The 14,964-nt window shown below is 48.2% G+C and overlaps 1 protein-coding gene across 6 annotated transcripts in view; it reads left to right on the forward strand.

Moving 5' to 3' along the window:
• PEBP4 (phosphatidylethanolamine binding protein 4) overlaps positions 1–14,964 on the forward strand; it is a 333,303-nt gene that overhangs the window by 269,582 nt on the left and 48,757 nt on the right. For all 6 annotated transcript variants that reach the window (XM_054998347.1, XM_054998350.1, XM_054998351.1 and 3 more), the window contains one exon: positions 8,690–8,806. In XM_054998347.1, coding sequence (XP_054854322.1) covers positions 8,690–8,806 — 117 coding nt within the window. The remainder of the gene's footprint in view (positions 1–8,689; positions 8,807–14,964) is intronic.

Raw genomic sequence — 14,964 nt, forward strand, 5'->3', positions numbered from 1 at the left:
CCTTCCTCTTCTCGGATCGCTAGTCTTCCTGTCTGGTCTCTTCCTGCGGCTAGGAGGTCAGCTACTTCTGGGTCAGACATCTGCAGTTGGGCTAGGTCTAGTGTACCTGTGGTACCCTGAGCCTGGTTGCGGGCTTGTGCCCGGGTGGTGACAGGGTGGAGGGGACAATTGGGGGCTGGTTCCGGTAAGGGAGCATTTTCCGTGGCGGCTGCCTTGGCTGCGAGGTCTGCCTGGTCATTCCAATAAGCGGTCTCTGAGTTCGTCTTTTGGTGTCCTTTAACATGGGTAACCTGCGTTGGGCCTGTGCGGGACTGAAGGAGCGCGGCTACTTGCTGCCATAGCTGTAGGTGGGCTACGGGTTTCCCATCGCTAGCTCTCCACCCTTGATTCTGCCACACCGGGAGCCAGACCGTGGCGGCTTTGGCCGTCCAATCCGAGTCTGTGTAAATGGCAAGTGGGCTTTCTGGGGGCTCAAACTCAAGCACTGCCAGAAGCGCTTGCACCTCAGCCGCTTGGCTGGAATGGGGGCGGGCTGGACCCTTGAGGGTACATGCGTCGCTCACTCGCACAGTGCCGTAGCCTGTCCGGGGGGAGCCACCAACGTGAAAGGAGGAGCCGTCGCAGAACCAGCATGTGAAGCCGTTCAGTCGGGCTTCCTCTAGTGGGACTCCCCAAGTGACTGGCCAAACAACCTGCGGTGGCGGGTCCAGGGGGCACTCATGCTCGGTCCCGGTTACTAACAGGCCATAGGGGGCTGGTGGCTCAGTGGCTTCCCTTTTAAACTCTACTCCGCGGTTAACCAATGCCAGGGTCCATTGTGCTATGCGGGCCTTAGATACCTGCCCGTCCTGTATTTTTCCTGATAGGATGTACTTGAGGGGCGTGTGGGTGGTCTGGACTATCGTGCGCGAGCCACCTATGATAAATTCCCAATGGGTCAGACTCCAAACTAGAGCAAGGCAAGTCTTTTCGCATGGGCTGAACTTGGTTTCTACTGAAGTTAGGTTGCGAGAGGCATAGGCTACTACTCTAGCGGCTCCTGCTTGCTGCTGGGTGAGCGTGGCTCCGATGCTTTTGTCCGAGACTGCTAGCTGGATAAAGAACGGCTGGGTGACATCCGGATGGGCTAGGGCTGGGGCTGCGACCAGACTGCGTTTCAGTTCGGCCAAAGCTGTCTGCTGATCTGGTCCCCACTCCCAGGGAGTGTTCTTTTTAAGTAGGGCATAAAGAGGGCGAGCCTTATCTGCAAACGACTCGATGAAATCCCGGGAGAAGTTGAAAGTTCCTAGAAGGGCTCTCAGGGAGGGGACGTCGGTGGGTGCAGGCAGCTTGGAAATGACCTCCATTCGCTGGGCGTCCGGGGTGCGACCCTCGGGTCCCAGGGTCAGACCCAGGTACTTGATGCTGGTCTGAACCAATTGGGCCTTTTCCCTGCTTGCCTTGAACCCTGTTTCGCGGAGGAGTTCTAGGACTTCCCTCGTGACTTGGCGAGCTAATTCTTCTGTGGGGGCGTGGACCAGGATATCATCCACGTAACTCAGAACGTGGGGCCTCGAGGAGGGTTGGAGGCGTTCCCACATCTGAACCACGTGGGCATGACAAATGCTGGGGCTGGAGTGGAATCCCTGGGGTGTCCGCTTGAATGCGTGTTGCTGGCCGCGGAAAGTGAACGCGAACTTGTACCAGCAAGACTCATGCAACCGGATGGAGTGGAAGGCGTTGGCCAGGTCTATGACCGAGTAGAACCGGGACCCAGCGGCAATGGCCGTCAGGATCTCGTTGTACTTGGCCACAACCGGGGCAACGGGAGGGGTGGTGGCATTCAGGGCATGGAAGTCGACTGTCATTCTCCAGGTCACTCCATCTGCTTTCAGAACTGGCCACAATGGGGAGTTGCAGATGGACTGCATCGGGAGTATGACGTCCCATTCAAGGAGTCCTTCAATGGTCTTAGCTATCCCTGCCTCCGCTTCGGCTGGGTACTTGTACTGTCTCTGGGGAGGGGGGTCCTTTCCTTCAATCAGGACGCAGGCGCCCTTCACTATCCCACACTCGGCTTTGTCTGTCACCCAAACTTCAGGAAAGTCCTGAACCCAGGGGTCTTCTGTGATGGGGGCGAGAGGCAAAGGGACCTTAAGGGCTGCACATCGATGGACTGCATTGACAAAGTCTGGGCCTCCCGGGATGCGCCACAGGAGCCCGTTTGCTAGGTCAATGGTCAGTCCCTCGGATCGGAAAAACGGCATACCCAAAAGTCCATCATCTTCTCCCCGGTTTGCGCCTGCCGAAATCCTGGTGGCCAGGTTCCCAACGGAGAGGGGGATATCCTGCCAGACCGGGGATTCCTGCATGCCGCCTCCAAAACCGGCGAGCTGCATGGTGGTAGGGGTCTGAGTTCCCTTCGTAACTAAGGTGGGCCGGAGTATATTAAGTGAAGCTCCGGTATCTATGAGGAGGGTGGCAGGCTTCTTCTTTTCCCCGGGAGTCCCGATCCCTGCCTTCACTGTCGGTCTCCCCCATGTGTCCGGCTTTAGTTTGGCAACTATGCCCACGGAGGGAGACTGGGACTCGGGGCGACCCTATTCTGATCCTGCACCCTGGTCGGTGGAAGCGGCGCTTCCTCTAAAGGGGTTGTTGGGGCTTGGGCGTTCCCGGACCGCAGCTATCGGGGGACCTGGAAAGGGAAGGTCGGGCGGTAAGGGGGGCACTGTCGGTGGCACTGGGGGCTGTTGCTGATCTTCCCAGTCCATGATCGCCTTCATTAGAATGGACGTGGGCTTTCCATCGAATAGCTCCATGTTCGCTCCAATGTTTTTGAGGCGCATCCAAAGTTCCCATCGGAGGGGGTCCCGGGACTGGGGCGTGCTGCCGCGGTCCTTGTAGCCCTCGTGGTCGCCCTGTGGTGCTCCCCAAGCGTTAGACTGATCTGGAGGTGGGTAGACCTGGTGGTTGTACGGGTGCGATGCTCGAGAATGGGAAGGGGCTAGGGGCGCATCTTGCGGTCGGGGCTCGTGGGGTCCCTGCTGGGAGGAGGAACCGTAACTCGGGGTGGGTGCAAAGGAAACTCCCGGGCGGTAGTCCCTTGGTCCTCTTCCCCGGTTAAAACTGCTGCTCCTTCCCCTCAGGATTCCTCCCCTTGCCTCCGAGTACGAGTTGCGTCCCTGCGGTCGGTACTGAGAGTGGGGGCCATGGTTGGCATAAGTGACTGCACTTATCGGCTCGCTCTCCTTCCTACGAGAGGCCGGGGACTTCACATGGCGGATTGCTCCGGTCTCTCGCAATAGGCCAGCAATGCTCCTGATGCGAGCTTCCAGGTCTCCCCATGAGATGCTCCCGGGCTCTACTCCTGCCAGGGCTAGGCGAGTGGTGCTGTTGAGCCCATCTATGACAGCCCTTCTAAATTCTAGCTCGTCGAAGTCGGGTACATCGCTGGCATCTAGGTCCACTTCGTCTGCTAGTTCAGCGAGAAGCTGCTTCCTAGCTAAGTAGGCTTCTGGGTCCTCTCCGGGTTTTTGGGACTTTGCAATGTACAGGGCTTTTAAACTCTTGGTGGGCCATAGGAATGCACACAGTTCTTTAATGGCTCCATACTGGCTGCGGGTGGCTAGCCTGCAGTTGGAAACGTAAGCATTAAGGGCTGTGACTATCTCGGGGCTGGCGCAGTGGCGGGCCAGCTGGGCCACATCGGAACCACTAGCGGAGGGCTGGGAGGTGGTCACATGGGTGAACCACTGGATAGCCGTGTCTCGGTTTAGGGGCCCCATGCGATCTGCTATGGCTTGGAGCTCATCGGGCCTCCAATTGCGGGTTTCCTTAACTACCCGGTCCGTCTTTTTGCCGTCTTCGTCCATGGAGACAATTTCTTTAGTAGCTATCGGATGGAGAGGCTGTGGAGCTTCCTCGGGCTGGGGCGAAGGGGATGACCAGCTGTCAGTACTACCTTCGGGGAGGGCCAAGAGGGCTGCGGGATGCACGGCAGAAATTACAGCCTGCTGCATTCCCAAGTGTCGCTTTAGGGCCTCTAGCTCCCTCTTACAAGCTGAGTGGTCCGCTGCGGCTATCTTAGCAACTTTCTGCTCTGCCATGAACTGGGCGGCATGGGTTAATTTGGCAATTTTCTCCTGTCCTTCAATTACTGCGTGCTCAGCCATGTCGGCACGAGCGGTGGCCGCTTCAGCCTTGTGCTGAGCGTCCTGGAGGGCAGTGGTTAGTCCTTGTTTCTCTAATATGAAATTGACGCGTTCAGCACGCCACTCAACTGTCTTTTCCTCATGGTCTTTTTCCTGTTCGACTAGTTTGGCCCTGAGACTCTGGATTTCTAGATGCAGGGCGTCCTGTCCTCGCTTTGCTTTTTCCTCTAGCTCCTTCCTCTCTTTGTCCTGGGCTATTCTGAGCCTCTCTATTTCCTGCTCACTATCTTGCTGCGCTATCTGTAATTTACTAATTAGGGACACGCTGTCCTGTAGAGCCGTGAAAAGTGCCCAAGCTCCGTATCTGTCTTTCTTACTTGACCTAGGTTTCTCCTTCTCACAGAAATCCTGGAAGGCACTTCTAACTATCTGGAGCGGGTCGGGTCCCTTGAAGGAACCGGCTTCCCAAGGGCAATCTCCCTTCTTAACTAGCCACTTCTCCAGGCGGGGCACGGTGGGGTTTGCCCGGTACATTTTACTTTCCTTTAAAGCTACTCAGGGGTTTTAACAACTTTTTTTCCCTCTCTATGTTCCTTTGGGAGGTTTATCCTTCCCTCCGGTTCTCAAGGATTTTTAAACTGGGTTCTACACAGGCTTTTACCAGGGGTGGTTTTAAAGGTCCTACTTTTAGGTTCACAAGGGTATTTTTAAGGGTCCTACACTCAGTTTTTCTCCACCGGGGGAGAAGGAGAATTCCTATTCCCGTTTCAAGCTTGCCTACAAGCCACGGGACCAGGAAAAGTTTGCTGGCTCAGAGGGTGCTCTCAAGCTCTCTAAGCTCAAGAACAAAAACGCTCAGTGCTTCCAAGCCTCTGCTCAGAAGCTAAAGCTCAGGGGTCTCATAAGCCTATGCGCTCAGAAAACCAGAAAGTGTCCCCAAGCCTCTGCTCAGAAACTACAATTAAGGGGTCTCCCAAGCCTATGCTCAGGCAACCAGAACTGCTCCCAAGCCTCTGCTCAGAAGCTACAAATGCTCTCAAGCTCTCTGCCCAAGAACTAAACTCAAAAAGTCCCCAGGCCTCGCGCTCAGAGACAAACGGTTAAACTGTCTCCAAGCCAAGACCAAAAGACTAAAGCGCTCAAGGACTGCCTCTGCAAGTCCCCAAGCAAAAGTGCCCAGGAGTAAAACTTACTGTACTCCCAAGCAGAAAGCGCTCAAGAGTTCTAACAACTCCCAAGCAAAAAGCGCCCAAGAGTCTTCCTTAAAACTCTTAAGCGGAAAAGCGCCCAAGAGTCTGACTTAAAACTCTCAAGCACGGTGCGGCCGGTTGCCGCGGGGCTTCAGGAACCTGGCTTCAGATTCCCAAAGCTAAACTGGCTGAACGAACGAATGGACTAACGATCCCTTCTCGTTTCCTCCGGAGCGGGGATTGAAGCCTAAGTGCTGGCAGGAACGGGGTTTGGACGGGCTTAGGAGAGACGGGGGAAGGCAGAAAAGAGTTTTATATGTGCTGCTTCAGGAGATAAATAGATCTATAGCCTACTTCTGGGATCCCACCCATATAGACGCGTTTAGGCAGCCCGGAAGGTGGCCAGGAACTTCACCAGTTCAGAGGTCCTCACCCACAGTACACCGGTTATAACGGCTGGAGGGCCTCGTGGTGCACCACAAAAGGCAAGTAGTCCAAAGCTGGCTGAAGGAGGAAATGGGGAAAAGACAACCCACAAGATAGAAATGCTCGCTAGAGCCACACACACTCACACTTTTAATTCCCTGAGCTAAATTGCGCTCCTTACACTGAGGTCTGGAAAATTTTCCTCTAAGTCAGTTCGCTGAAAACACGCGTGTCGACTCACGTGGATTCACACGAACTGGGTTATGCCCGCATTCTCCACCAGTAAACTGTTACCAGAACTGCTCTTTATTATAATGGGGAATTAGCTTTAGCAGTCTGTAACTTAAATTAGCGCGGATCTTAACCTATGTCTACGGAGGTCCCGATCCCAGACACTCAAGTGAAAAAGAGGCAGACTACAAATAAGTTCCAAACACGTGTATTTAGTGTGGCGTAAGCCTAAACTTTCACAAGCATACAAAGAACACACAAGATCTAAGAAATACAGAGTAGGAAATACAGAGACGTTCGCATTAGCTGGTTCCCAACGATGGTGGGGAATACTCACTTATCCTGAAGCGAAGCAGAGACACGACAGCGAGGGTGGCCCAATGCCAGCAATGGGACCACAGGGGGACAGCAAGGGATTCTGGATAGGATGGCACGAGCCTGCCTGGGACAGGACGGGAATGGTACGAGCACCATGCGGTCTGAGAGACCGGTTTAAATTCCCCAAAACGTACCCTGGGGCTGGTGCTGTACTTGGTGGTTCTCACAGATTAAAACAAAGGTTCTAATGGGTTACTGAATGGCTTGGATGGGCCACTTTAGTAATCAGATTGTGGTAAGTGACACCTCAGGAAGAGGGGACAAAAGAGGGAGGGGGAAATCCGAGTGGGCTGAAAGGATGTTCCAGCGGACAGGGCTTGTCCTGATGTCATCAGCTCTGGAATGCGGAGGTTTCTTTGAGATGCATTCTCTAAGTGCTTGGGATGGTCAGCACTTAGTTCCTTCTCTGGGGCGGCTCCTAAGATATGCAGAGCGGGACGAGGTACTCTCGCTGCGGACGTGGTGTGCCCGCTTCGCCGAAATGGCTTCTCAAAGCAGTCTTCTTCCCTGGGTCTTCTGGGTGCCTGAGAACATGGATGCCGGCGGGGCATAGCTGGGGCTGGATAGCAGGCTGCCCGGTAGCGAGGGCAAGCTCAGCGACCGGCCCGCGGGAGGCTCCAGGCGGGAACTGACCAGGGAGCGCCTAGCCAGGCTCGCTGGAGGTTTCCCCGGCAGGCGCCCGGCTGCTAGCAGCGGCTTGGGCCCATATGAGGCAGGCTTCCATGGAGGCAGGGGAAACAGCACACAAAACACAGTCCAAAGCAGGGAACAGGCACGGTCCGTGGCAGATGGCAATGCAGGCACGGGGCACACTTGTAACACAGTCCAAAGCACACACTGGGAAGTCCAGATACAGGTCAGGGCAGGGTTGCCCAGGAAGAGAGTCCTTTGTGCAGTTAACCAAACATGGAATCAGTAAACTACACAGTCTATTGCAGCAGCAAGGTAATTAACACGCAGGCAGGAAATTACACGTGTATTAGAGCACACACGTGCAAGGCAGTCTTTGGTGCAGCAGTAAAACAGCAACGCAGGAAACTAACACAGTTCATGGCAGGCTTCAAAACAGGAGAGGGGGCCTACTTGGCAACATCGAAACTCAGTGAAAAAGACAGGCTATAAATAACATAAATAAATAGATAAATCTGCTCAGTAACAGCCCTGTGAGGTATGTTAGACTGTGACAGTGACTAGCCCAAAGTGATGCAATGATTTTCTGTGGCAGAGTAGAGATTTGAACCCAAGTCTCCAACATCCTACTCTGATAATCTGACTACTACACAGCACTGGTTCTTCTTGAATGTTGAACAACATGATAAATTGTGCTTAAATGTTAATCAGAAGCAGACAGAGACTGGGTAAATTATTCCCTTTAGCAACGGCTTTAGGGTTTGGACATCATCCACTGAAATGCAGGTTAAGAGAGGTAAAAAGAGGAGGAGTTTGGAAAGAAAAGGTCTGACTTGAAACTTAAGTTGCTGGGGAAAGTAGGCAAAGTTAAGGGAAGGTTTTCAGAGGAAGAAGGGACAAGAGCATGCTTGCAAGAAAATGGCAAAAAGCCAGACTCCAGAAGATACAAGGAAGGGTGAAACAGAGTAGGGAGGGGGAAGCATTCGGAGCTGAAACATATATATGATATGCTCTGTATGGGCAAATATGATGAAGAAAGCACAAGAAATAATAATATTTTCAGATGCCTTGAAATATGTAGAGACTGCTCCCCCTCCCCAATAAATAGTCTCTTTTGTATTGTCGAAGGCTTTCACGGCCGGAGAACGATGGCTGTTGTGGGTTTTCCGGGCTGTATTGCCGTGGTCTTGGCATTGTAGTCTCTTTTGTTTCTTTGGCTTTTTGCCTGTGTTTTTGTGATGAGTTGGTTTTTTTCTCCATTGTTCCTTTTTTATTTTTGCCTACGGATAGGGATCAGAGCTTAGTCTGGCTTTAAACTGGAAAAAAAGTAACCTGGATTTAGTGTGTGATATAATACATAGTAACAAAAATCTGTATGGACTTAAAAATACAGAGAATTCTTTGGAGGGTGGGGAGGGAGGGTAAAAAATGGAAAAGAGGATATACCTACACATCATCCAATGGTAACAAATTAAACTAATCAAGAAATTCCTATGAAAACTGAAGTTAGGAAGTGGCTTGGGATATAGTTCCTGGCATGTATAAATTGTTAGTCAAGAAATAAAATCAGTTTTATTGGTTTTGAAACAGAGTCTCTTGGGCTGATAACATATCTGGAATTGTCAATTAGGGTGATGATCTCAATTATAAAGAGAAAAACACAGCAGTGCTTTGAATTCTATTTTTTCTATTTTCTGTATCCAGATTATATCCGACCTACACCACCATCTCATAGCGGATACCACCGCTATCAGTTCCAAATCTATGAACAGCTGGAATATGAAGCCATATCCTTAAGCACAGAAGAAGAAGCATCTTCGGGTAAGAGATGACTTCACTTTTTGCCCTAGGAAGTCATAGAATATTTATTTTTTAAACAAATGACATCCTGTTCTATCAAAACAGATTTCCAAATTCACATTGCTCTTTTATTGTTAGTTTAAGGAAAACATCAGTATATTACCTTCCTCACATTGATCTGCTTCCAGTATGGTAGAAATTTGTTTTTGGGATGTTTGTAAAGATCATTAAAAATTCCCTAGTGGAAAAGTCTGTACGATGTACTGGAGAAATTACTTGAGACACTGGAATCTGCTGTTCTCGTTGGTGTTGCCAATGTAATTTCTTAATGTTCATTGGATAAGGAAAACCATGTGATTGTAGGGCCAGCCGTAAATCAAATGTTGCTATAAGCAAGGAGCTTTTTCAGTGTCTCCCCATTTGTCCTGCTTTTAAATACTTCTTTAAAATGTATCTTTAGCCCATTTCATGACTTCATGGCTCAGTTTGTATGTATGATTTATCCCCTTTGCATAATGCGATAAATGAGGTGTACTGATATCATGATGTTTAATATTTTTATACTATCATTGATATTATGATCATCTATACCCACACTATTTGTTGAAAGGGCACTAACATTGTAAATTGTCCTGCAAACAATCATTAGAAATAGCCAAACATTAACAAAATGCTGGCCATGCAGATAATTATTGCTAGCTTCACAAATTCAGTTCTTCAGACAGTTGTCTGAGTCACTTTCCCAAAAGTCTAGTCCTGTGTGAATTTTTTAGTTGGCCAGGGCAGAAGAACAAATAGTCCAGGCTGCCTTAATTAAAAAGAAATTGACGTTTCGGGTGAGGTAAATCATAAACAGTAACAAAGACATCACTTACAGAAGTTTTTGTTCTTGCTTGAAGTCCTTTTTCCACTGGTACCACTAGAACCATATCATGTCAAGAAATCTATCAATTCACCCACTGTATACCAGGAAAAACTGAAGACACTAGTCTTCATTTATTTCAGTTTTCTCTGAGGGGAAAAAATTCCAACAACAAATAGTCCCACGTGTCTATCTGCCCTTTGCCAACGAGCTATTCCACTTGCACTCATAGGTGATTTGTTTAATGATGACTACACATGCTCAGTAGAGCTAGTGCTATTCATTGGTTGCATTTTCCCCCCCAAAACTGATGCATACATGTCATCAATCTGGCTAGCACTATGTTATAGCCTATCTAGGCAAAGTTAGCCAGAAGCAATAAAGCAAAATGTTGTGCCCTAGTGGTGCAGAAAAATGAAAACAACAACAACAGAGGACTCAAGGACCCAGAATCACTAAGACCACCCTGATCAGCATTTTCCCATGTGACAAGGTGCTATGCGTCTGTACAAGGACCAGGGCTTTTTTTCAGCTGGAACATGGTGGAATGGAGTTCTGGAACATCTTGAAAATGGTCACATGGCTGGTGGCCCCGCCCCCTGATCTCCAGACAGAGGGGAGTTGAGATTGACCTCCGCGCTGCTGGAGCAGCGCGGAGGGAAATCTCAACTCCCCTCTGTCTGGAGATCAGGGGGCAGGGGCACCAGCCATGTGACCATTTTCTCAACTCCCCTCTGTCTGGAGATCAGGGGGCAGGGACAACCAGCCATGTGATCATTTTCTCCGAGGGCAACCCACTGAGTTCCACCACCTCTTTTCCCAGAAAAAAAGCCCTGACAAGGACTGTTACAACTTGGCTAGGATAGCTTACCCTAGAATTGCCAGATGACCATGGGGGGGAAAACTTCTGAAAACAGCCAGGAAAGCACAGAGCAAGGCTGATCCCTCCTCCCCCCCCCCACCCCAGACATTCGAGGTTCTTGTAGCTATACCTCCTGCTTTTCTTGGCCTTTCGGCTGACCCCACCCTATTTATAACAGTAAGTAGTAGTTTCAGTTTATTAAAATGTAAGGTGTCATCCTTGCTGCAATATCTTTACAAAGACATCTATATTGAAACTTGGGAAATGTAAAAATCTATTTAAATTATATTCATTAATTAAGTTTAAAGGGAGAGACAGCTGTGTTAGGTATCATATTGTGATTTGTATTAACTTATAAAGTGTGTATGAAAATTCCATTTTAGTGTAAGAAGTTTCTTTGGGCTAGGAAACAAGTGGCCCATTCAGTTAATTTACATATGCTTGTACCAATTACACATACTGGGGTAGATCCACCCACCAAGTAGCCTTCCTGTAGACTAAAGAGCCGTCTCCAAATTATGTGGCTCTTCCTCTACCGAAAGAGCCACTTAATCTAGAAGAAGTTTCCTTAGATCGGTGGAAGGCTTCAAACTTGAGTCAAAAGGAAAAGTGGGGCATAAATATTTTAATTAATAAACTTTGCTCAGTGGAGTGGCAGGATAGGGGGAGAATCCACCCCACTACTGCCATTCACTATAGAGACAACCTTCCCACTGGTTTGCTTTTCAGAAATTCTTATCCAATGTCTTGATTCTCCTTTGTCCACCTAACTCAGCTCTGGGTCTCTCTGCTAGAGTCTGAAAGTGAACTGCCTAACTGATACCAGACTGTTGATGAAGTCACTGAGAGCTAAGCTATAAGAGACAAATTACACAAGGAGGAGCACGTGAAGGGAGTCACAATGTTAGCCAGGAAGCTGAGTTTTAAAAGGAATCACAAACAGTCCAGTAGCACCTTTAAGACTAACCAACTTACTGTAGCATAAGCTTTCGAGAATCACAGTTCTCTTTGTCAGGTGCATGGAAGGTAAGAAGAAACTGGTCAGATATATAGGTGGAGAGGGGAGGGGGGAGTAGATGCAATCAGTAGCTTCTGATAACAGGATCAGTTAGCTTCTGATAATGAGATAACCATTCATAGTCTCTATTCAATCCAAGCCTGGCTGAATCAAATTTACATATGGATTCCAATTCAGCAGCTTCCCGTTGGATTCGGTTTTTGAAAGATTTCTGTTGAACTACAGTGACCTTTAAGTCCTTGATGGAATGTCCTGGTAGATTGAAGTGTTCTCCCACTGGTTTCTGGATGTTGCCATTTTTAATGTCAGATTTGTGTCCATTTATTCTTTTGCACAGAGGTTGGCTGGTTTGTCCAATGTACAGAGCAGATGGACATTGTTGGCACATGAGGGCATATATCACATTGGAGGATGAGCAGCTGTAAGAGCCAGATATAGTGTAATTGATGCCATTGGGTCCTGTAATTGGTTTTCCTGGGTAGATGTGAGGGCTTCCTTCCCAAAATGAAAGTTGTTGAAGTCCTTCCCATTTGGACCCATGGGAAGGAAGCCCTTGAGAGATTTCATCAGGGCTTCAACAACTTTCACCCCACTATCAACCTGAGCCTGGACCACTCTACTCAACAGGTACACTTCCTGGACACCACTGTACAACTACATAATGGACAGATAAACACCACTTTATACCAGAAACCCACCAACCGATACTCATATCTACATGCCTCCGGCTACCACCCTAAACATAACACTCGGTCGATTGTCTACAGCCAAGCCTTACGTTACAATTGTATCTGCTCCAATGCTCTTAATCAGGACTCTCACTTAAGAGATTTACAACAAGCATTTTTGGGGCTACAGTACCCATCAAATGAAGTGAGGAAACAAATCGACAGGGCCAGACCAGTACCCAGAAACAACCTGCTCCAGGACAAACCTAAAGGAACTAACAACAGAACACCACTGGTTGTCACCTATAGTTCCCAGCTCAAACCCATCCAATGTATCATCAGTGATCTACAACCCATCCTGGAAAATGATGCCTCTCTCTCACAAGCCCTGGGTGGAAGACCTCTCCTTGCCTACAGACAGCCCCCCAACCTTAAACAACTTCTCACTTACAACCATGAATTGGCTAGCAGAGTCACCAGCACAGGTACCAGACCCTGCAACAGACCCAGATGCCAGCTCTGCCCTCATATCTACCCAGGAAATACAGTTACAGGACCCAATGGTGTCAATTACACTATTTCTGGCTCTTACAGCTGCTCATCCTCCAATGTGATATATGCCCTCATGTGCCAATAATGTCTATCTGCTCTGTACATTGGACAAACCAGCCAGTCTCTGAGCAAAAGAATAAATGGACACAAATCTGACATTAAAAATGGCAACGTCCAGAAACCAGTGGGATAACACTTCAATCTACCAGGACATTCCATCAAGGACTTAAAGGTCACTGTAGTTCAACAGAAATCTTTCAAAAACAGAATCCAACAGGAAGCTACTGAATTGGAATCCATATGTAAATTTGATTCAGTCAGGCTTGGATTGAATAGAGACTATGAATGGTTATCTCATTATCAAAAGTAACTGATCCCATTATCAGAAGCTACTGATTGCATCTACTCCCCCCTCCCCTCTCCACCTATATATCTGACCAGTTTCTTCTTACCCTCCATGCACCTGACGAAGAGAACTGTGATTCTCAAAAGCTTATGCTACAGTAAAGTTGGTTAGTCTTAAAGGTGCTACTGGACTCTTTTTGATTTTGCTACTACAGACTAACACGGCTAACTCCTCTGGATCTATGACCATTAAAAGGGATCGGAAGGCTTTGTCAATTTCCCCTTTCTACCCAGCCAGGGAGATCTCTACTCAGAAGGTTTGTTTATTTCCTCTTTGCTTCTTAGAAGGGGAGATGAAACTGACAGAGCCTTAGGAAGGCAAAGAGGAAATTAACAAACCCTCTGAGCAGAAATCTCCCTGGCTCTGTAGAAAGGGGAAATTGACAAAGCATTCTGATCTCTTTTAAAACTCAGCTTCCCGGCTGACATTGCAACTTCCTTCATGTGCTCCTCCTTGTGTAATTTGTCTCTTGTAGCATGGCTCTGAGATACACGAGAGCCCAGACTCCAGGTTACATGGGAGAGCCATGTGGCCAACAGCAGCTTCATCAAGAGTGATTGTGATTTCTAATGGGGAAACAGCATGAGTGGAACGGGTTAATGCTTCCCCACAGTGCTTGTCCCCAGTCCAATTAGAGTCCCTCCTGCAACTGCTTCTTGGAAGGAAAACACTGGGAAACTGGATCGTGGATTTCCCACGTAACTCATAGTCTGGGTTTCTCCAACACAGTTTACAGCATCTCCAGGGAACAAAAGTGTAACAGGTGACTCCCCCTGCCCCACAGTATTGCAGCCTCTCTCCAAACTGTGTGTGCCCCTCCCCAGCTGCTTTTTATTGTTAAAGACAACACTGGCAGATGTGATTAGAAAGCTTCCACATAACATATATCATGTCCCCGAGCTGAAGTTCTTTTCCTTCAAGACAGCAGTTTTATAGTTTGCCCGACAGGAACACAGTCCTGTTGCTTTGCAGCGGAAGCTAAGAAAGTAACTAAATAATTGATGCTATACAAGACTTGTATCCTGTTCTGCTAGCCATTAACATCAAACACTAAGACAGCAACTAGTTAAGTTAGCATGTTGTTTGACTTATTTTATTTATGAGGGGTTTTCTATGGTTTTCCTGCTGAACAAACTTTTTTTAAAAACATACTCTATAGTTTGACACAGGGTTATTCAGGAAATTCTGTCATAAGCCCACATAAGCATCCATTGCTTATTTCTGTATAAATGTGGCCTGATTTAAATGTGATGCTGAGAGAACAGATCAGTGAAATCCTAATCAGAGTTACACCCTTCTAAGCCTGTTGACTCCAATGGATTTAGATTCTGCTTAGGATTGTGCTGAAGTGTGCTTACCCATGGGGCTTTGCACTCGCACATCTCGTTTATAGTGGACTGCTACCCATGAAAAGCAGTTGTGCAGGCATAATCAGCATGTCAAGGCATCACCTATTCAGACTGAGCACCTCTGGCACACTAACTAAGCGTTGCATGGGTAACAGCTGAGTTTAAACTAAACACTGTATGAATGCAGTTCCAAAGATAAGGGATTTTGTCCTTTCAACATCATATTCAAATCAGGTTTAGTAGACTTTATTTAGAAAGGTGGGTAGAAACTAGAAAGCCCTTGTATTATAAAAGAGAGTGTATGGACTTTGCGCCTATTCCAGATTCTCCTCTTCATATTTCTTAAGTGTAAATATGTGGACATGTGGTGGCAGTTAGCCTGGGATTAATCACCAATGTTAAATTTGATTATCGTAATCCTACTCAGACATTTTAAAATCCCACCAGTTCTAGTTCTGCATG

This window comes from Eublepharis macularius, chromosome 14 (genome assembly GCF_028583425.1).
Source record: "Eublepharis macularius isolate TG4126 chromosome 14, MPM_Emac_v1.0, whole genome shotgun sequence".
Classification (NCBI taxonomy): Eukaryota; Metazoa; Chordata; class Lepidosauria; order Squamata; family Eublepharidae; genus Eublepharis; species Eublepharis macularius.